The following is a 22029-nucleotide window of genomic DNA, read 5'->3' as shown; positions in this document are numbered from 1 at the left end:
CAATAAAACACTTAGAAAAGCCTTGAACAGAAAAGTTGCACTTTGCTCCCTCTCGTCAGGGAGGAAAAGTTAGTTACTTTTCTGAAGGAGAGGTGTGAAAAGAATAATACAATACAATACAATACAATAACTCTTTATTGCACACCAATACAGTAAACAGTACAGAGAACACAAGTACCTATATACATAGAGATTTTCTAAGGTAAGCAATAGGCGGCCTTATCGCTTCAGAGCGATCTCTTCCAGGCAACCTTTACAATGGACAGAAATAAGGAATACATTTTAGCAGGTGGTGCAATAATGTCAACTTTTACGGTCATTTTTGAGAAAACTGCTTTGCTGATTCGATTTAGAGTTGATAACTTAGCACCCTTCTAGGTTTTAAACATTTATCCCCCCGTAATAATAATTCCCGTGTTAACTTTAAATCAAATCAGGCAAGTTTGGGGCCAGAGGGCAAAGTTGTCACAAGGGAGCAAAATGGTGTATTTACGGCGAGGGCGTACATTGAATCCAGAATGTAGCGAAGGATTCTGCAATAGAATTCTGAGCGTAGCGAGGGATTCTAAAGTAGAATCCTGAGCGTAATGAGGGATTCAAGTGTTAACGCCCAAGATGAAAATAATTTTGCTCCCGAGTGGCTCTTACAACTTTTCACACCGAGCATTAAGAAACTTGAAAAAAAAAAATATTCTAAATATTATTATAGAACAACCAGCATAGAAAATGGCGTGGCTTTACAATTATCAACTTCAAAAAATGGCATTTGGAATAAAACACTTAGAACTAAAAGCCTTGAACAGCGTTGCACCGACATTTCGAGTGTCTATTGGCAGCATCGACTACTTACTTACCATCAGGCTATCATTTGGTTTTTGCTTATTTCTTTTCCTTGCCGCGTAAAATGCATGTACCTATGCATTACTGATTATGATGCTGATATTCCTACTCCTATTACCTATTTTTTTTTCTTATTGTTGTAGGTACGTTTACTCCTACTCAGGCTTATATATACTTGTATTATTAAGGGAGTTCTGTTATTAGCCTTAAGATTCATTCTGTAAACTAGAATAAGTAAACATAATTGTAAAGCTGTTGAACACCTCAATAAATAAATAAATTAAGAAATACATATGTCGGCGGCCGATCGTTAAATCGGCCAGATCACGAAATTCCTAGGCATATCGTGAAATGCCGCCATTCCATGATATGCCTAAAAGTTGGCCAGGCATATCACGATGGGCCTGAGAGCAACGCATTCGTCGATATTCCTAGCTCTTTACCGGGCACATCGTGATATGCCGAAAGAAAGAACAATTTAGGTACGACGAGCGAAGCAAGAGCGAACCAACCACAACGCACAAGCCGATTGTGCCGCGGCAGCGGCCGGCGAAGCGCCAGAACCGATATGGCGGCGTTTCATGATATGCCTAGGAATTTCAAGGGAATTTCATGATCTGCCTAAACCGGGCAAATCATGAAATGGCGCCGTTTTATGATATTCCTAGGAATTTCATGATCTGCCTAAACGTCACTAGGCAAATCATATTAAACGATATGTCGGATCCCTTAGCTAATTCATGAATTGGCGCTATTTCACGATATGCCTAGGAATTTCGTGATCTGGCCGATTTTACGATCGGCCTCCGACAGATACATCAAGACAGTCATTCATAAAAATACTTAGCTAAGAGTCATCAAGCTGTGCCCTTTCATCACCATTGCCAAGGCTTTTCTCAGAAGCAATGACCTTTAGGTAAAATACCGGGCATTACTTAAATATAACAGCTGCTAAATAAAGTAGTACACAATGTCTTTGCGATATGGTTAAACTGGTTGTAGGTATATTAGAACAGGCAGTTTATTTGTACATCATCAACTTATTTTTACCTTGAGATCTTAGTTGCCGTGTGTGTTGAATGAGGCCAGACGTCTGACAGAATAAGCCGGTGTCGCTAACTTAAAAATAAAACATAATTTGACAGTGACGTCATTTTGGGCGGGAATTTTCAGGTTTTTTTTGGGGGAGTGTTTGAGGAGTAGGTTATTATTAAAAATTTAAAATGGTGTATTTTAAATTATTGTTATTGTTTTTGTTTGTCTACATAAAAGCTGAACCTAAAGGACCCGGTTCGGGACAAGATGGAAAATGTAAGTACCTACATACCTAATTTAAATTAAACGTGTTTAACATTATATTTTAATTTAAAAAATGGGGTAGTTCTCTTCGACCTTTTTAGCGAAGTTTAATTTTGTTCTAATTCCTTATGGTGCTATTTTTTGAGTTGAAGCAATAAATTAAGCAATAAATAAAGTCTTCATGGCGTAACAAACAAAAATCTATATAGGTAGGTAGAGGTTAAATATCGAACCGCCACATAATTGGAAATAAAAAAAATGTCATTATTTTGAGTTTATAGGGTAGTTCATAGGTATCAATTATTGAAAAAAAAATACTTAGTTCATTTATTCTGATGTTGCTTGCGGAAGACCATTGTTACGGTCTGGTGCCTAAAGGGCTAAAACTGGGCCTTAAGGGTCTGCGAGCCTACTAAATGCAAAACACGTGTTCACTGGTACGTAAGTATCTTTAATGAGACTGCCAAATAGAACATACAAAATTATTCAAAATTGGTAAAAAAGTATAAAAACATAAATTCACATAAAAATTTATTATTATCAATGAAGCACACTTTTTTATAAATGTTCAAAAGTTAGGTCTTTAAATGGACATACATAAGTAATAATTTAAATGGAGTGATGGACCAGACAGGCGTTAGACAAGCCAAGGGCTATATTAAAATTCGACTCTATTGCCAATCTGTAGAGAGGTGTAAGTAAAACGTCATAAACACATTGCCGCTGGTCAGGTTTTTGTGATGCACTGTCTGTTGAATAAATGACATGGTTTTCCTTGTTTATTTTTTAAGTGACTGGTCAAACCGGACCGCGAACAAAAATTGCAAATATTTTGTTATCAATTGTGATAAGTAATCATGATAGTTTGTGTTGATTATTTTGTTTACAAGACGACTGTCGCAATGTCTCTTTTCATTGTTGTAACGCAGGAAAATCTACATTTTCCTTAATTAACTACCTGCTAAATGAGTAGTGGTAAATATAAGTTTCGACTGAATTTTGTAACACTCGTCAAATGGATGAACATTCCCAGTAACACCATCAGTTCTTCGGTCACATGGTTTACCACCAATTATCTCACTTTTCCAATATTTTCCAGGTATTAAAAAAACTTAGGTTTTCAGTGTAACCCTCAGCTATCTACTACCTAAAATCCTATAACTAAAACTAGCAAAGATTGCGCCGAAAAAAGTCTTGTCCTTTAAAGGGGTAACTTCTATCGTTTTAAAGGAGCTTTATTTTATTTCTAAGTCTTTGTTGACATTATTCCAATATAGCATGAGCCACTGCTCATCCACTGCGTAGGTAGCGTGGGTATCAGCCGCCCGGGGCGGAAGAACATTTTGCCGCTCGCACCCACTGCGCACCATCTGCGAGGAAGATGCACAGCGCGAGTACCTAGATTAGACACACGCATCTATATATCTATCTATATGTGTTGTGCTTGTTAATATTTTATGAATGTCACAGTGCATTGGCTTGACTGTAATGCTGTGTAATTATTTCATTAAATAAATATAAATCTATAGCACGCATATCCAAAGCACGCATATCCACAGCACGCATCTTTCCGTATAAAAACATAGCTTAGTTGATCCCGTTTCCATCAGTGCTATAATGCTATGTGGACCAATGATTATGATTGGTGGATATTAAACACATCCATAGCAACGTAGCATGGCACATTTCTGGTGGAAAGGCACCCTAAGTGATAAAATCTGCGACTATGAAGTTAGAGTACTTATAATTGAATTGAACATGATGGCAACCCACTTGCTTGTATAGACTTTTATAGGTAACTTGATTGGTGTTTCGCTGATGCATCAAAGTAAGGCCTAAAATAGATGTCCCTATATGTAAATATAGGGAGAGCTAATTAAAATATCTTATTTGAAAATAGATTGCAACGTAAAAAGTGCGAAGTTTGATTAAAATGCTAAAATCACGATATTCTGCCTGAGTAGCCTGATGCAAAAATAAAAACAAAAACTAACTAACAAAATCCAAGGCCATAGCTGTATTGTTGACCAAAAAACACCTAATTATAGCGACCTAGAAAAAAGTTATAACTTCCTAAAGTTATTTAAAATTATAAGCACAAAAACACATTACATCATCGAATGTGAATTCCCTAATTGGTTACGAATAATTCAATATCATACGAATTAAAGTTAATTACCGTTTTTATGTAATTTTTGTTAAGTTAAAAATAAAGTCACAAGAAAACTTTTCACGGCATATTTTTCATCATTATTACTCTCGCGATTCGGGAGTCAGAAAAACCAATTAGTGAAAATTTTCTCGATACATTTGAGCTTCGAAGCAGCATTGAAATATATTTTATTTTGCAAATCATTCTAAAATTATAATATAAGAATTCTAGGTTCATTTTTTCAAGATAGACTAGATTAGAGTTACTGTTATAATTGTTATTTTATCTACTTAGCAAATTGGGATAACCCATTTTAGTCTGGGAAACGAAAGATTTTAAATTAAAAGTTTGAAAGTTGAAAAATTAATGGGAGTTCGGACTAGCTATAGTTAACCCTTTGGACGCCAACGACTCATATACTCGTATACGCACCGTAGGTTCCATGCCAACGACCAATATATACGTCCATTACTTCAATGCAAAAGCAATTTTAACCTTCGTTCAATTGTGTTAGGTTCAATTTTAGGCATTGCAATATAGAAGCCTGGCGTATGGGTGTTGTCTTTTGTATTTGACGGGTTATGCCCGTGCCTCTGTTACTGGTGGCTGTTCGTTCCATTACAAATACAATTCTAATCCTAATAACCTATTTTTCTAGTCATCAATAGTAATTAGGTAATTTATTTTCGGACATCGATTTGGACAGGATTTCGGCCTATCAAAATTCGGCTGGCCTGGATTTTTGTGTGAAGATATCAGAGTATTATAGAATTTTGAGCCCAACATCCCCGCCCCCTCTCTATATATGCCTATGACCAGAAAAAACGCTAGCCGCGCCGCTGCCCGCCAGAGCGTCCGCGGCCAGAGTAAAATAAATAAATATCATGGGACACTTGATACCAATTGACCTAGTCCCAAACTCAGCAAAGCTTAACTATGGATACTAGGAAACGCATAAACATACTTATTTAGATAAATACATACTTAAATACATATTTTAAATGTAAGACTCGAGAATAAACGTATCGTATTATTCATACAAATATCTGCCCGGCCGGGAATCGAACCCGGGACCTCAAGCTTCGTAGTCAGGTTCTCTAACCACTAGGCCATCTGGTCGTCTAAAATAAAACGTCTAAAATCGTCGTCTAAAATCAAATTAAACATCAACATCTACAAAAAGTCGAAATATCTCCCAAACGGTGGCATTTTCATTAGACCCATTTTATTACCTTTTTTAGAATGTCTTGAGTGCCCTACGTGTGTTAGTTTAGTACGTTAACTTAGTACTATTATTTATTCTGTAGTACAAGTACAAGTGGAAGATATTTTTCCAGCTAACCCTGCATTCTGAATGACGTCATATCTTCGCAGAAACTTGCTCGGGGAATACCTTGCCGGGGAAGATCTTGGCTATTCTGCCTGACTTGGCTTCTCCCGGACTTTACACTTAATTACCCGCAGCCCTACCTATGTTTACTTAAATATATATGGGGCCAAATGATGGCTACATAGTTATATGGTACGGGGTTGCCTTTACGGCGCGGCCCATATATGGCCCAAAATGCAGAATTGTCATTTATTGTAGTTGATGGAAATGCGGGCCAATGATTTACATATAGCTTTGGCCATTGCCGGAAAATTTTTGTTTGAGATTTCAAAATCGGAAAAAGCAATCTTTCGTAAAAGGTGATGAGCACTAGTGTATACATCTTATATAATTCACACTAAAAATCGTGAAAAATTATAAAGAATGTTTGTACCTATTGTGTGGACGATACAAGAAACAAGAAAGTATGAAGAGGGGTGAGGAAACTCTCATTTGTAACTTGATACTGACCATCTCCAACTACTTAATAATGCATTTGAACATTTTTGATTATAAATCCAATTTTACGACTACTTATTAGTGGAAAGTGATCCCTGGATATTTTAATTTTGCATTGTTCCTGCACCACTTTATAACACACGTTGGTATGATAATTTAGAGCTGTTCACGATCAAAAATGCGAAAATTTGACGTGAGCTCACTAAACTTGCAAAATAAATGTTAGTCATAATTAAATGACGCGCATGCGCACCTTAGCGCAGGACACATTTAGGACACAGTTTCCATTTTTATAATTGACTAAAGCTACCATTAAATTAAAATTACTAAAACTTTAATTAAAAAAGAGAGGTGGGCCTCTTGGCATGGTGCCCATCACGCAGGCAGCATTCCCGCGTTGAACTGCGATTGCGATTCTTTGCGCGAGAAAGCTGCCGGCGCGAGGGTTGCCTGTTGCCTCCCTTAATCTATTGCTGAGCTCCCTGTGTAGCTCCAGCGCACCCTTACCCCAAGGACCTAGTTTCGACGCCGAAAGCAATGAAATGATATTGGGCGCCGAGACAGCTATATTTTGTAACCTTGAGGCGTTCCCGGGCGTCTGCCGCCGCCCCAGCACATTTGGTAGTTGCTGGTAGGTAGGACGACGCCAAGGTATCTGTACAGGTAGCGTCCCACACCAGCGCACTTCCAGTCTTCCACGGTATCAACGAAATACCGTCAGGGCGCTTGCCATTACAATCTGGGGCTCCAGAGCAGCGGGAACGTTGGCACTAACGAGCGCCCTTCTGAGAATGTCGTTGAGAGCGGCGTGGCGGGACAGGCGGCCGGCGCCCGAGGAGAAGGAGAGGCCATGGTGGCCGAGATGGTCCACTGGAGCCCCACAAGAAACACAATTGTGACTTGCGCAGATCCCAACTCCCCGCCGGAGGCCAACAGCTATGCGTAGTGTCTGGGTCGATAAAAGTTCCAGTGTTGGGCGAGGGGTAAGCATGGAGCCAGTAACCAATAGTATGAAATAATTAGAGTAACTTTTCCAGTAACTTAATATAAGCTACAAAACAATTAATTCAACTTTGTTCCATTCGGGGTTGAGACCTTCTTAGGTCCGTGGGAGCCCAGTGCAAAAATCCTTTAAAAATATTTTTTTTAACTTTTTAAACAGAGAACACAGGGAGAAGAGCTGTACCCTTAGTGTAAGTTTTCGGTTACAATATAGACTCGATCGCGTTCGCGTTAAAATCTCAATTTGTATCGAAACACGAACATCGCAAACGTTCCGCTAGAGGCGCTGTTCGTGTTTGCATACAAATTGAGATTTTAACGCGAACGCCATCGAGACGTATTTTGTAACCGAAAACTTACACTAAGGGTACTGGCAGCTTCCTCGCGCAACGAGGAAGGAAATGCTGCCAGCATCTTTGGGTCTATGCCGCGGGGGATCCTTTTAAAAAAATCTAGTTATAAGTAGTTTAGTTATTAGTTATACTTTTAGTCATAATTATTAACTTAGTTTAAGATATTATGTAATGTAAATAACCAAGTTTGTATGTATTTATATATTACATTTGTACCTGTAAAAAAAAGTTACAAAGTGGCGAGTTTAATGTTTAGTTTCAAAATCACACATTTTAGAATATTAATGTGTGGTTAGAACGCACAGACAAAGAAAACACAAGTACCTACCTATGTCGTCTAGTTATCATAGAACACTTGACACCAATTTGACCTAGTCCCAAACTAAGCAAAGCTTGTATACTATGGGCACTAGGCAACGGATAAACATAGTTAGGTATATAGATAAACTCATACTTAAATACATATTAAACACCTACGACCCGGGAACAAACATACAAATATCTGCCCCGGCCGGGAATCGAACCCGGGACCTCAAACTTCGTAGTCAGTTTCTCTAACCACTTGGCCATCCGGTCGTCAGAATAAATAAATATAAACGCAGGTTTATTTCTCGGGCCTTGGTGGCAAGATTTACCCAACATAAGGAAAATGAACATTGATATTCAAGTTCTTGAGAATATTAAGACATCGATGGCGCAATACGGCATCTTTATTCGCCATTTAAAAACCGGTCAAGAGCGTATCGGACGACGCGCAGAGTAGAGTTCCGTAAAAATATGTGGCAAATACTCCACAATAAGTTTGACCGACAATATTCGTTAACTTGTAAACCCTAATGCTATACACATGACTTTGATGATTTCCTTTTTAATTTTGTTAATAAGTAATACTACAATCATTTATGTTGGAAGGGAGGGAAAACTTGATAAGTACTCTTGATACTAACAAAAATGACCAAAATACCACAAACAGGACTTATCACGCTAAACACACAATAACGATTTAGCGATTTAAGTCCTGTTTGTGGTATTTTGACTATGAGTGAAAATCACGAAAGTTTAAAATGTATCAGTCATGTAAAAATAATTATGCAAAGCGGTGGGAATAGAATTGTTAAGCCGAGTTTAGACTGAGCGGCGAGGCCGTAAAGCCAACGAGTTTGCAGTGGTCAATCGAGCGCCGCAATGCAATGCAACTTGCACGATTTTACAAGCTTTTATTTAGTTTCACCTGTCCCGTTGTCTTGCAAGTATAATTTGACCAACTTCCAGTAGTCAGTTTGACTTGAAATTTGGAATACTTACTTATATAAATCGGTAGTCCAGCCAGGATCGTCTCCGCACGACGGAACTCTTCAGCGGTTAATAGCATCGACTTGAAATTTGGTATGCAAATGTAGCTTGTGTGACAAGCACTAATATTGGATACTAGGTACTAAACCTGAATCACATATAGTGTAGGTACATAGGTGCCTCAAGCTTTTAGAATGGTATATAATTTAAATTTTGAAAGTACATCCATAATTTATTATATATCACTCTAGAACTTAATTATCTACACACGCTTTCTTATAATGACGAGTATCCAAAGTAAGAGGTTATCCCGAACCTAAAGCATTCTTACAACATACATGTGACAAATGTTATTTAAATTTATTTTTTCTAATAAAAGCTTGTTTTTAAAAAAGGTTTTTTCTTCTTTTTTCTTGCAAGTATAAACTCGGTTTTACGGTGCCAAGCACTTGGACGTAACTACTTAGTAAGTTATTTGCATTGGTGTACGGACGAGTCTTGCGATGCGAGGCGTGGACCAAAAAAAACTACGTCCGGCCTGGCGACCTTGGACGCGGGCGGGGCGCAGCTCAACCGGCCGTAGTATCTCCTACCACCTACAAATGTGCTGCCACAGTGTTGCCACCTCATTTTAGTTCATCATCATCATCATCCCAGCGTACTTATATATGTAGTACGTCCCACTGCGGGGCACAGGCCTCCTCTCAAATTTAGAGGGCTTGTAGTTCCCACGAGGGCCCCGAGCGAATTAGGAACGTCACACACACCATTGAAGTGCTTCGCAGGTTTGTGCAGGATTCCTCACGATGTTTTCCTTCACCGCAAAGCTCGTGGTAAATTTCAAATGTAATTCCGCAGATGAATTTCGAAAAACTCAGCGGTGCGAGCCGGGGTTTGAACCCAAGATACTCTGCTTGAGAGGCCATAGGTCAAACCACGGCTTCATGGCTTCATTTTAGTTAGGTGTTTAATCTAGTGCAAAGAATCGTCAGTACGTGGCCGTGGGAAAAAAGCATAACCTTCATGCTAAATTTAAATATTTTTTTCGGTTACGGCAATTTATACGGAAATTACCCTCTTATTACTTATGGGTTTTAAAGACTGCGTCTTTTGATTGCTTTAAATTGAGTAAGTATTCTATATTAATTTTAGCCTGTTAGATCCACCTGTTCTCGAGAAAAAAAGTTTTGATAGACGGAGAGTTTTTCTTTTTGAGATACGAAACCCTAAACGCAACAGTTTAATGTAAAAAAATAATTTTGATATGACTAATTTTGACTAACGTACCTACTTACGTACTTTCAATTGGAATTTAATAATCACCAAAGCAATTAAAATAAGTCCTAATCAAATATCGAAGTAATCTGTATGTAAGTATGTGCGAAAATAACTATTTTGTAAGTTCTGACATTGAGTCATAGTTTTACCATTAAGTAGTTTTAATCTATGAGTAAAAACCCATTTTATGTAATTACTAGATTTCGCCCGCGTGGAATTCGTTATCGCGCGCAGTTCCCTCGGGAACTGTCCATTTTTCCGGGATAAAAAGTAGCCTATGCTACTCTCTGGCCCGTAAACTAAGTATCTCTATGCCAAAAATCACGTCGATCCATCACTCCATTTCAACGTGAAAGACGGACAAACATACAAACACACAAACACACACACTTTCGCATTTATAATATATGGATTTTAATATTTTAGAATAAGTAGTACCGGAGATAAGGGGGGTATTTTATTAAATAACCTGCATAATTAATTAGACAAAGGATTTAAAGAGGATTACTTTGCGCGCCAGTCCATTACTAAGAAATCAATGTTTAAACCTTAATTAATAGCAAATAAATGTAGGTCATGGTTTTTCCCGGGCGTCATGATTGAATGCCCTGTCAAACTTAACAATTGCCTGTCAGACGCGTGATTCATACAAAACAATCACTTTAGAAAATAACAAATGACATTGAAACGTGTGGGTTTCCAAGATGTGGATTAAGTATGTACCTACATGCTATTTTTAACTCAATGCACCTTATTGTTATTTTTATAGCTATTGCAACCCACCTAGTAATATAATATAATTTTAATACCTATTAATAATGTATAATATAAGTAACTAGCTGTTGCCCACGCCATTGTCTGTCTGTGAAAAATTTTAACCACTAAAATTGAAAAAAAAATCCGGTAACCCAAATTTTAAGAAACGGAGACTAATTTTTAGGGTTCCATAGCCAAATGGCAAAAAAAAGAACCCTTATGGATTCGTCATGTCTGACTGTCTGTCCGTCCGTATGTCACAACCACTTTTTTCCGAAACTATAAGAACTATACTGTTGAAATCTCTATCTACTATAAGATGTATTCTGTGAACCGCATTAAGGTTTTCACACAAAAATGGAAAAAAGCACTACATTTTGGGGGTTCCTATGCTTGGAACTGAAACTCAAAAATTTCATGCGTGTGGGGTATCTATGGATAGGTCTTCAAAAATGATATTGAGGTTTTTAATATCATTTTTTCTAAACTGAACAGTTTGCGCGAGAGTCACTTCCAAAGTGGCAAAATGTGTGTGTGAACCCTGTAACTTCTAAAATAAGAAAAAAATAAAACTAAAAAAAAATATATGATGTACACCATGCAAACTTCCACCGAAAATTTGTTTATTAAACGAGATCTAATAAGTATTTTTTTTAAACACGTCATTAATCGTAAAGTAAAGGAAACTTTTATATTATGTACTTGCTGCTACGGAACCCTTCATGGGCGAGTCCGACTCGCACTTGGCCGCTTTTCTTATAACACTCTTTGTATAATGTTCAGAGATAACTAATGATCAATAACTAGGTAGGTACTGCAGAATTTGGATCAGGGTATACCTACGTTGAATTTTCGCTGTGAAATTAAACTGTTCCAAAATTTGTGTGCTTAACATGTCCATGATTGGTGCCGTCACCTAGGTAGTACGGTGTAACTTAAAATGTATGTAGTTGACTTATTGAAATTAGTAGATATCCCTAATAAATTAATCTTGGGCTAAAATACACTGATTAAATTTACACATAATGTGTATTCTAGGACTTAATTAATGTATACCCTTGTGATTTCAGTGCGCCTGTGCTTGGTGGAAGGCCGCGGGGCGTACAAGCGGACGAGCAAGTTCTGTCCCGTGCTCGACCACTCCGACTGCGGCGTCGAGTGCGTCATCGGCAGAGACAGGTACTTGCAATGTTTTCATAAGCCACTGTTCACTTTGGAAGAGGGGCGGAAGTACCATCGCGAACCGGGAGGGCTAGCCACTCGCCATTGTTCATAATTTAGCCAAGTTACACACTCCAAGTAATTGTTGTCATCAATAAACCAGAATAGCATTTATGTTACAGGGCCTTCCAAAGTGAACAGTGGCTTATCTACACTTGCCACTGAGCTTGAGCGCGATTCTGACTGCATGCGTCTCTTGTTACCTGAACTTTACAATTAGGCCGCGTGTCTTCAGTCAGGGTGAATGGATGTAGCATCTTACTCGTACCTTACCACCCAACCATGCCTGCTGTGCTTACCATTTGGTATTATTGTGGAATAGAAGACCAACCAGGGGGGGGGGGTCACATGGTCAAATCCTACGAGTAGGTATTTTTTTGCAAATGAAACATCGAACCTTATATATTTAAATGTTTGGTAACATTAATCACATAGCAAAATCAATCCTCCTCTTTTGACGCGTAGTGACACTAATTTTATTCAAATCAATGAGTTTAGAAAAATATCTACCAGCTGTTCTCCTAGACCCAGCCCAGGGTCCAGGGAGGGAAGTCTTGACACCCATAACCCCCTCCTGGATCCTTCTTTGATAGTACTGCCAAAAACGCTAAACGCTGCCAATGTGTGAAGAGGAAGTATTTTTCTGCGTATCGCCATTGTCAAAATTTGCTCATCCTCCAACGTCAGATTAAAAAACAAACCTCTTATTTTCCAGGCTGGACTGCCTCCGGCGCATGAGCAAGGGCGACGTGGACTTCGGCGTGTTCAGCCCTGAAGACCTGATCGCCACCCAGTGGGCCAACATCGCCGTGCTGGTCACGGACGAGCTGCGGGCCAAGCCACGTAAGTTTTCTCATGGTTTTACGCCATATAATAGGTGCTAATGGGGCTACCTCATTACGGGGGCCATTATTCGCGGCGGCTAATACGGACAGCTTTTCTGCCATCATTCCCAGGTGGTGCTGGGCAGGGTGGCAGCCTCGAGGCACGAAGTGACTTTATTACCCGACTGCTAAGTAGGAGGGTTATGTGTTTGACCCGTATGTCTATTCAGCTCAAAAATTCTTAATGGGTCCTGACTGTTGAAGTTTAAGTAAGCTACTTAACAGAGTACTAGAACCACTACGTGATTTTTTAATTTTTTTGTTTTTTTATTATCACGTAAAGGTCTTACAAACATAATAATATAGGTACAGGGACGCTGTTATGCAATAGTGTGTCAACCTTGATTAATTCTGCAATGAAATGTCAACCCTTAGAAAATAATTTTAATAATTGACATTGTATTTGTATTGCAAAATGACAGTGGGTTGACCAGTACTGCAAAACAGCGTCCACTGTTAGGGTGTTAGTTCAGCCAGCCCACCCTCGCACCGAGGTAAGTTCGGCCCGTCCAAGTCATTCACCGCCGTTGTTTTCGACCTGGTAGTATTCGTAATCAGAGAACGGAGGTAGCTTACAAACCTTAAGAAAACCTTCCTGAAAAAGAAGCCACAAGTGTCTAGCGGCTGAAGCTGGACTTCAAATTATCACAGAATGTGTGTTGTTATTATAGCCACTATCGCAAGCTGGTACTCACAAACTTCCGCAATTTTTTTTATGGAAATGGGGCAAATGAGCAAGGGGATCGCCTACTGGTACGCTATTACCGACGCCCATGGACACCTGTAACACCAGAAGAGTCACAAGTGCGTTGCCAGCCTTTTAGGTAGGAGCACAGAACAGGAGTATGATGGCTTGAAGGTCATATTAATATAGCAATATAATATTAGTAGCACTGTTGTAATTCCAGGCTCGTACGCAACCAGCATAGTGGCGGTGGTAAACCGGAACCTGCTGCCAGACCTCGACAGCCCGTCGTCAGCGCAGGCGGCGCTGCGCGGGAGCACGCTGTGCCACGTCGGGCTCGGCGCCGACGACCGCCGCCCGCTCAGCGACACGCTCACTGAGGTAGCCCGTGGTGCCTCTAAGTCAGGGATGCACAGACCGCGGCCTGTGGGCCGCATCTGGCCCGCTGTAGATGTACACATGCAGCCAGCCAGTGACCTAATAGAAATAGGGAAACCGAGCGAAATCATGATAATTTCGGTTGTGTTTATTTGCGGGTCGCAGCAGCAGCCTTTAGCTCATAATCTGTCCAAGCCCCAAGTGGCCTCTGGTCCTGATAAGTCTGTGTAACCTGCTCTAAGTGTACCTACGTCCGGAGAGGCTACTATGAAATTCGTATCGCATCTCTTTTAGCTACTCTTGTGTTGATAATTTATTGATCCTCAGTTTTTTTTATTCGAATGGATGGCAAACGAGCCCATAGATACCTGCAACACCAGGGGGATTGCAGATGCGTTGCCAACCTAGAGGCCTAAGATGGGATACTTTAAGTGCCAGTAATTTCACCGGCTGTCTTACTCTCCACGCCGAAATGCACTGCTGCTTCACGGCAGGATTAGCGAGCAAGATGGTGGTAGCAATCCGGGCGGACCTTGCACAAGGTCCTACCACCTGATGATGATGACTATATTATGATGATGATGATGAATTTTAAAATGTAGTTTTGTTTTGATTCCGTGCGCACTTGATTACAGTACCTGACGACGCTGGTGACAAAGCGGTCGTGCAACAGCAGCCTTTCTGTGGAAGAGAACCGCATCAAAGCGATAGCTGGTTTCTTCAAAGGCGCCTGCAGAGCTGGCCCCTGGGTGCTGGATGCAGCGCGCGACGCCGAACTGAGTAAGTTTATTGTTTCAGACAGGGCCGGCCCTGGGGCAGTGTAAGATTCAGATTATTTGAGATCCGACTTCTCCCAAAGGAAATGCATTATGTCTAGGTACACAGGCGGCAAAGCCACACTGACAGGATCGCCATGTGAGGATGCACGCAAAGGAAACATCTTTGGGTTCGGTATCTTACTTTATTTAGTCGTTTCGTTTTGCTAACACGTGTAGACGTATTTATGTATGTCGGCGGCCGATCGTGAAATCTGGCCAGATCACGAAATTCCTAGGCATATCGTGAACAGACACCATTTCATGATTTGGCTAAGTGATATCGTTCAAAACTTACCGTTAATGGTTTGCCTAAGTATATAGTGACGTTTAGGCAGATCATGAAATTTCTAGGCATATTATAAAACGCCGTCATATCGGTTGTTCTGGCACTTCGCCGGCCGCTGCCGCGGTACTCTCGCTTCTCTCGCTCGGCCCTTGCTTTGTGGTCACTATTCATGCTAACCAATCCTCGCTTCGCTCGTCGTACCTAAATTGTTTTTGACTAATTACAGAGAAATTTTTTTCAAGTAAAATATTGTTTCTCAGGCATCATGCATGTTTCATGCAGTTCAGTGCAGAGGCAGGCATGTTTCTGTGACATGCCTGGCATTGCCTGGCCAACTATTAGGTATATTAAGAAATTGCGCTTTTTCACGATATGCTTAGGAATTTCGTGATCTGACGGATTTTATAATTATCCGCCGACATTATACGGGGAAGAGCATGTGTGTGTGCCTCGGCACATACTACAATTTAACCACCATTTAAACCCCTTTCCGCTTTACGGGTATTTTTGTAACACCCCTTGTGTGCAGAGGCGCAGTACTCGTCTCTATGCGCGGCGTGCAGTGGCGAGTGCTCGGTCCGGGACCGCTACTGGGGCCCCGCGGGAGCCCTGGCCTGCCTCTCGGAGGGCGCGGGCACCGTCACCTTCGCTGAAGCTGACAACGTGGCCAGATACTTCGGAGTAAGTCATAGCATAAATTTGATATTTAATGTAAATCTGCTTCTGTCTTCTTTCCGCTTCCAAATAAGCTGGAATAAGAGGACACTCTACAGTTTATGAGTTGTGTTTCTGAATTGGTTGTTTTTATGCTTTCCAATAGAGGCTCAATTGTATTGTATTATATCCAACAGGAACAGAATACGACAGCATACGCAGACCCGTCGGAGTTCGCGTACCTCTGCCGCGACGGGTCGTGGCAGGGCATCACGGGCAACGCCGAGCCCTGCGCCTGGCTGCGGAGACCCTGGCCGCTGCTGGTTGCCAAGACGTGAGTCACACACTTATCATCATCATCAGCCGGAAGACGTCCCGTCCACTGCTGAACAAAGGTCTCCCGCTTGGAACGTCGTAATGAAGAACTCCCCACTTGCATCCACCGGTCCTTGTCATACTATAGTATATTAGTGCTTGGCTGACGAGCCTCGTAGTTTGATTGATGTGTTCCATATCTAATGTTTTTTTTTGTTATCTGATTGGAGTGTAACGTAATATGTAGGTTCGTATCCTACCGACTGCGCCATGTCGTGATATGGTAACACGTCTGGCCGTATCAAAACTGGTGCTTCACCCGCAATCACGATAATAGAAACTACCTACAAATACTACTTTCATTCCAAGGTGGGCTTTCTTTTTGTTCTCTTCTCAAACAATGTGAGAATAGCCTACGCTAGCTGGCGCGATTACAGGTACAATCTGTCGCACGCGACGCGTGCATTTAGCCCGCTCCGCGCAAACCGCGTCAGCTAGCGTAGGACCTAAGGATATGGTCTCCTATAAACGCCATCGGCCGCTAACAGCGTCACGTCGTACGCTGCGTCACAATGCCTAATAACTATATACCTAGATGTACTGTTGTGGTCTCTCCCGGTGCCGGGTCCCGGGTCCCGGTCCGCCCAGGGTGACACATTTTGGGGGCGCCAAAATAACATAAAAATTTAATGGTGAAGTTTCCAATTCACTCTATGCCCACGTGGGAACTACGGCCCAAGTGTTCTCATTCTGAGAGGAGGACTGTGCCCAGCAGTGGGACGTGTATATGGGTGTGTGGGACGGGTATGGGCTGGGATGATGATGATAATTCTATAACAAAAAAAGGTCACACCGACGATTCGGACCGATTAGAATGAGTAGCAGTAGCGTGGCGTCGCAACAACTCGATTCCCACCGGGTTGCCTAATTTTTTTACTTGAAATACCTACACTTCCTCCAAGGAGTTGCATCCGAAGACATTCCCACCTAAAACACGCTTCTCTCACTCCCCGTGTTGCCTAACGAAAATATTCACGCCACGCCACTGATGAGTAGGTATTCTAACTAAGAGGGCAGCTAAATTTTCTTCCACCCCGGGTGGCTGATATCCACGCTACGCCGCTGCAAGGGGGAGGGGGAGCTAAAAAGATCAAAATTGGCGTGACTTACTTTATGGATGGCTCCTGCCCCTAATGTAGACTTCGACTTTGTCCTCCAGCAAAGTGGCAGCAGCAGTGAGCAACCTGGCCGCGAACTTGACTCAGGCGTCCGCGCTGGTGGCGGGGGGCTGGCGCGGTGCGCTTTCGGCGCTGCTCCAGCTAAACTCGGCATTGCCCGCCCCGCTGCAGCCGCCCGCCGCGCCGCTTGACTACCTGGCCACCGCCCAGGGTCTGAGGGAGGCCTACAGCCAGAACGGCTGCCAAGCTTCCAGGTGTGTCTCTAATCCAGGCGTTACTGGTCTCCTGTGCAGATTGTTTCAAATATGACTAAGGCTTTATGTAGAACATGGAATGGGCAAGCACTTTAGTTTGGCTCCCCCTAAATATGGAGTACCTACCATATGTATTCACGCATTCCAGGTTCAATTTGTTGGTATCAATTTTATTCGTGCCATGTCCTCCGTGAATAAATGATTAATTTATAATCATTTTGGGATGTCCCTTGGCCAACCATGTAGTAGAGAGGTATAATTTTTTAAGGTGTCCCGATTTCGTAACAGCCCACCTTTCGAACAAAGCCGTTGTATTGTATTGTGCTCTCAACCGCATAATCCTCAGTTTAAAATTAACTGAAACAGATAAAATAAGTCATTGAAATAACGACTTTATTGTCTAGAACAGAAAGTGCATCGCAGATAATACTTTTTAAAACTGAATGAATGAGGCTGCTTATCTACAAACGCATTAAGTTTAAAAAAATATTATCTGCCAACAAAGTTTTATTTAAAATGAACTCTCTTATGTAAATAATAAACTCGTTATTTCAATGAGCTATTTTATCATATGTTTCCGTTATTTTTTTTTACATTCAGGATTATGCACTTGAGGACATTGGTAATAAATAGAATACAATGGTTTGGTTTAAAAGGTGGTCTGTTAACGAGATCGGGACACCTCAAAAAATTCATACTATATCTCGTAGGTACAGAGTATACCTCCGATTGCAAAGGTCGAGGAGGATTGCTAGGGAGGGATTTAAGTGCTTTAGACTATAATATCTCAGTTTTATAAATCCAATCAGCATTGAGTTCAATTATACAAGCAGCCTTTCCGCAGGCACATAACGCTGTGCACGACGTCGATCCTGGAGCAGAACAAGTGCGAGTGGCTGAGCGAGGCGGCGGCGGTGTACGGCGTGGAGCCGCCGCTGCAGTGCGCGCGGCAGCCCGGCGCCGCCGCCTGCCTGCGAGCCGTCGGCGCCGGCGCCTGCGACCTCGCCGTCGCCGGCGCCGACTGGCTGGTCCCCGCCATGAGGTGCGTCCATATTCATTCACGTAACGTAACATATAACCACGACCACTCCGTCAGGAGTGTACGACTGAGAAGAAGAACGTAGCATTATTATTTTTTCTTTTTTTATACAAATAAGTTTTTGGGTATTTTTTTAATACAAGATTTTTTTGCTGACGGTACTTTTTTTCAACTTTACTTGCATTGTCACCCATATCACATTTGCATACCAAATTACAAGTTGATGCCATTAACCGTTGAAGACTTCCGTCCTGCGGAGACGACCTGGCTGGACTGCCAGGATGTCACTACCGATTATTGTATTGTCACGCAATTTACATAGGTATGCCAAATTTCAATTTAATAAGATTACTTACTGGAAGTTGGTCAACTTTAACATGCAAGATTTGATTACAGGTAGACAGACAACGGGACGGGTGAAACTAAATAAAAGCTTGTAAATAAAATAGGCTTGCGTTTGACCAACGTTAAAAATAATTGGCATAACGTTATTTCACATAATTAGAAATTCGTATAACTGAATACACATAGGTGAGGTTGATGCGCCTAACAAATTAGCGTAACGATGAGTTGGCGTTAATTTAATAGGCATAACATTACTTTGCATAAGTATTAAAAGGAAAAAATAAATTTAAAAGTATTAAATAAATCTGAAAGTGAATTACCATGTGCAAAATATCTGTTGTTACTAGGTTGTTACAAATAAAATACCTGGTAGCCTAACCTAACCGAGTCTGTTTTTCCCTTATCCATCTAATATTAGCTCTCTTGATAAAATTATGTGAGTTTATTGTATGACAATTAAAACATAGGTAAGAATAGTATAGTATAGTTTATAATGTTATGCATTTTCAATTCGTAGTAACGTGCCTATCAATCTGAGACCGGCCACACAGCTGTGATATCCCTCGTTAAGTGGGTTTCAATGGGTGGCCGTGATTGCTTTCCATCAGATGGCATGCATGCTCGTTATTCCCCCTCTTACATAAAAAACCTATCTAAGTAGTTACGAATTTGTCTTCTGTTACAGAGACATGTCCCTCACGCCAGTCCTCCACGAGTCGACAAATATCCTCAACCAAAGCACCACAGTCGTTGCGTACGTCAGGGAAGACAGCAACATCAACAAAATGGCTGACTTGAGGGGGAAGCGAGCCGTTTTCCCGCGTTTTGACGGAATCGCGTGGCATTCCGTTTTACGTTACCTCGCGAACGTGGAGAAAAGCACGTGTAAAGACATTTTAAGTGGCTTCTTTAGCTCTGTGTGCGCCCCTGGAGTTGAAAAGAACGATTTGAGTGAAAATTTGAAGAAGAAATGGACGGAAAATTGCTACGTTCAAGATGGAAATGTGTTAGATGGAGAGCAACAAGCACTGCGGTTGTTGGTTGAAGGGAAGAGTGATGTCGCGTTCTTGAGTATGAACACTTATAATCAGTACATGGGTAAGAGTTCAGTGTTAAATGTTTCTGTTATTATTGCAAAAGCTATGCTATCCCTAACTAACCTACTAAATTATAAATGCGAAAGTTTTTAGGTGTGTCTGTATTTTTTACCTATTTTTTTAGACTAGAACGGATGGACGGATATTATTAAAGTTTGGTAGGTAGGTGTAGCTCCTAGACTAGGGAGTAACACATCGGCTGCTTTTTAGTCCGGAATTAGCACGAAATCAAGATGCATGTAACCATCATCAGCATGTAACATTCTCAAATCTCAATCGCTAATTCTAGAGAGACGAAATTATGGACGGATGCTCGTACGTAATACGACGTTAATACTTAAAGACGACCTCGTAATTTTTAGGAATTCTCATAGCAATTGGAAACGCAATTTCAATCCACCTGCCAGGCCTAATGATTCACGCGAACGAAGCCGCGGGTAAAATCTAGTTACAAACAAACTCATGAAGAGATTGATTCAAAAGTCTGCTTCACTTTACCTTCTCAATGTTTTCGTAAACGAATAAAAAACCGTAATGTGTACCCACCCAGTCAGTTTTATTTATATTAGACAAATCGAATCATATATTTTTTCTCCTCCAGCTCATCAGATCCCGGAACTTTGGAACGCAGATGTAAAAATAAAACCGTTATGTGCGGAAGAAAGCGCCAAATACTGCTTCATCTCTTGGTCCAACATTGGCCACGTTTTTGCCAAGAACACGTCAGCCATGCGCGTCCAGGAAATCATCAACGTTTTCACCAAATATGATCAACTGTTTGGCAAACATTTCCCGTTCCACACAGCCATGTTTTCTCTATACGGGCCTTACAATCATCAGAATAATGTGATTTTCGATGATAATACTAAAATGCTGGCCACCCGTGACATTTTCAAAACGCACCCGTACGATAAGTTCCCAATGAATTTCGAAAGCAGCTTAAAGTCGATTGACAGCTGTCATCTGTCAGATTTGACAGGTTTTGGGGTGAGGACGGCGCCAACATTTGTTGTACTTTTGTCATTAGTTTTGGTCCTGTTTAGTTAATTTGCCTATACTTAATAGAGTAATTTACAATTTCAAAGTAAATGATTAAAAATAATGTCAGTCCTGTAAATATCCTGTTTTAAGGTAAAAACTAAAAAATCAATTTTTTTTTTTGCAATCTAGTGCCTTTAATTTATTATTATTTTATTTCATAAATCAAAATGTTCGTACAATTCGTACATTCTCTATTGAACACCAGAAAACAGTACCTACAATAGTTTACAAAAAAAAATATAACAACAAATTGAACCGACTACAAAAAACCATGAAAATTATTTTCTACCAGTTTGAAGTCGGTGCCTCAGCACGAGCCAGCAGGAGTGGACGTATAGTCGTCTACCTCAGCTACATACTACATACCGACTACCTTATATTGGGCTTGAATCACTCCTGCCCTGCTGGCTCGTGCTGAGGTACCGGTAGAAAAATATTTGCATGGTTTTTTGTACAAAGTCAGTTCAATTTTTGGAAGGGTTGAGGTCATACATTATGTAATAGGTACAGCCGTACAACCTTACGAGTATAACCTTTAGCAATACAACAGAATGCCACTCTATACGATATAGGTACGATAGTAACTAAAATTGGAATAACTTAAAATGGGAACGATCTCTAAGCTTCCACCCAACATTGAAAACACAAAGAAGAAAAAACATATTTTAGCAGGTGATAAAAAACCCGACTGCGTTAAAAATACTAATAAGAAGAAAACAGACTAGACTTGAAGTACCTTAGCGAACTTAAACTTCAACAGTACGGGACCCACTAGGTACCTACTAAGAATTTTTAACTGGTCGTTATTTGAATGGGTCCCGACTGTTGAAGTAAGTTAGCTACTTAACAGAGTGCTAGATCACTACGTCCACGTCTTGTTTTCTTCTTTTTAGTATTTTTAACGCAGTCTGGTTTTGTTTTTTTTTATTTCGTACTTTCTTTCGTACTTTTTTGATATTTCTGTGAAAACGGTAAATAAAATATCTTTTTATAATTTGTTTTTTAAATACCTTCATTTTGCCACCCTACTCCA

At 40.7% G+C, this 22029-nt stretch overlaps 1 protein-coding gene across 1 annotated transcript; it reads left to right on the top strand.

Moving 5' to 3' along the window:
• The first annotated feature begins 1830 nt into the window (after window positions 1–1830).
• On the top strand, window positions 1831–21990 carry LOC141442601 (transferrin-like). Its single transcript, XM_074107619.1, has 11 exons — window positions 1831–2151; window positions 11872–11980; window positions 12738–12865; window positions 13815–13972; window positions 14605–14749; window positions 15603–15754; window positions 15925–16061; window positions 17262–17474; window positions 18319–18516; window positions 19544–19956; window positions 20557–21990. Exons 1-11 carry the CDS (start codon window positions 2064–2066, stop codon window positions 21000–21002), a joined length of 2187 nt encoding a protein of 728 aa, XP_073963720.1. The 5' UTR covers window positions 1831–2063; the 3' UTR covers window positions 21003–21990.
• Window positions 21991–22029: the final 39 nt, after the last annotated feature.

Source organism: Choristoneura fumiferana, chromosome 26 (assembly GCF_025370935.1).
Source record: "Choristoneura fumiferana chromosome 26, NRCan_CFum_1, whole genome shotgun sequence".
In the NCBI taxonomy this organism is placed as follows: Eukaryota; Metazoa; Arthropoda; class Insecta; order Lepidoptera; family Tortricidae; genus Choristoneura; species Choristoneura fumiferana.
This window is presented reverse-complemented; position numbering and strand designations above follow the sequence as displayed.

Bases quoted from the DNA above. Each gene is read 5' to 3' on its own strand.
- LOC141442601 (XM_074107619.1), top strand. From the start codon at position 2,064: ATGGTGTATTTTAAATTATTGTTATTGTTTTTGTTTGTCTACATAAAA. The intron at 13,973-14,604 runs GTAGCCCGTGGT...ACTTGATTACAG, and splicing joins TCAGCGACACGCTCACTGAG to TACCTGACGACGCTGGTGAC. The intron at 14,750-15,602 runs GTAAGTTTATTG...CCTTGTGTGCAG, and splicing joins AGCGCGCGACGCCGAACTGA to AGGCGCAGTACTCGTCTCTA.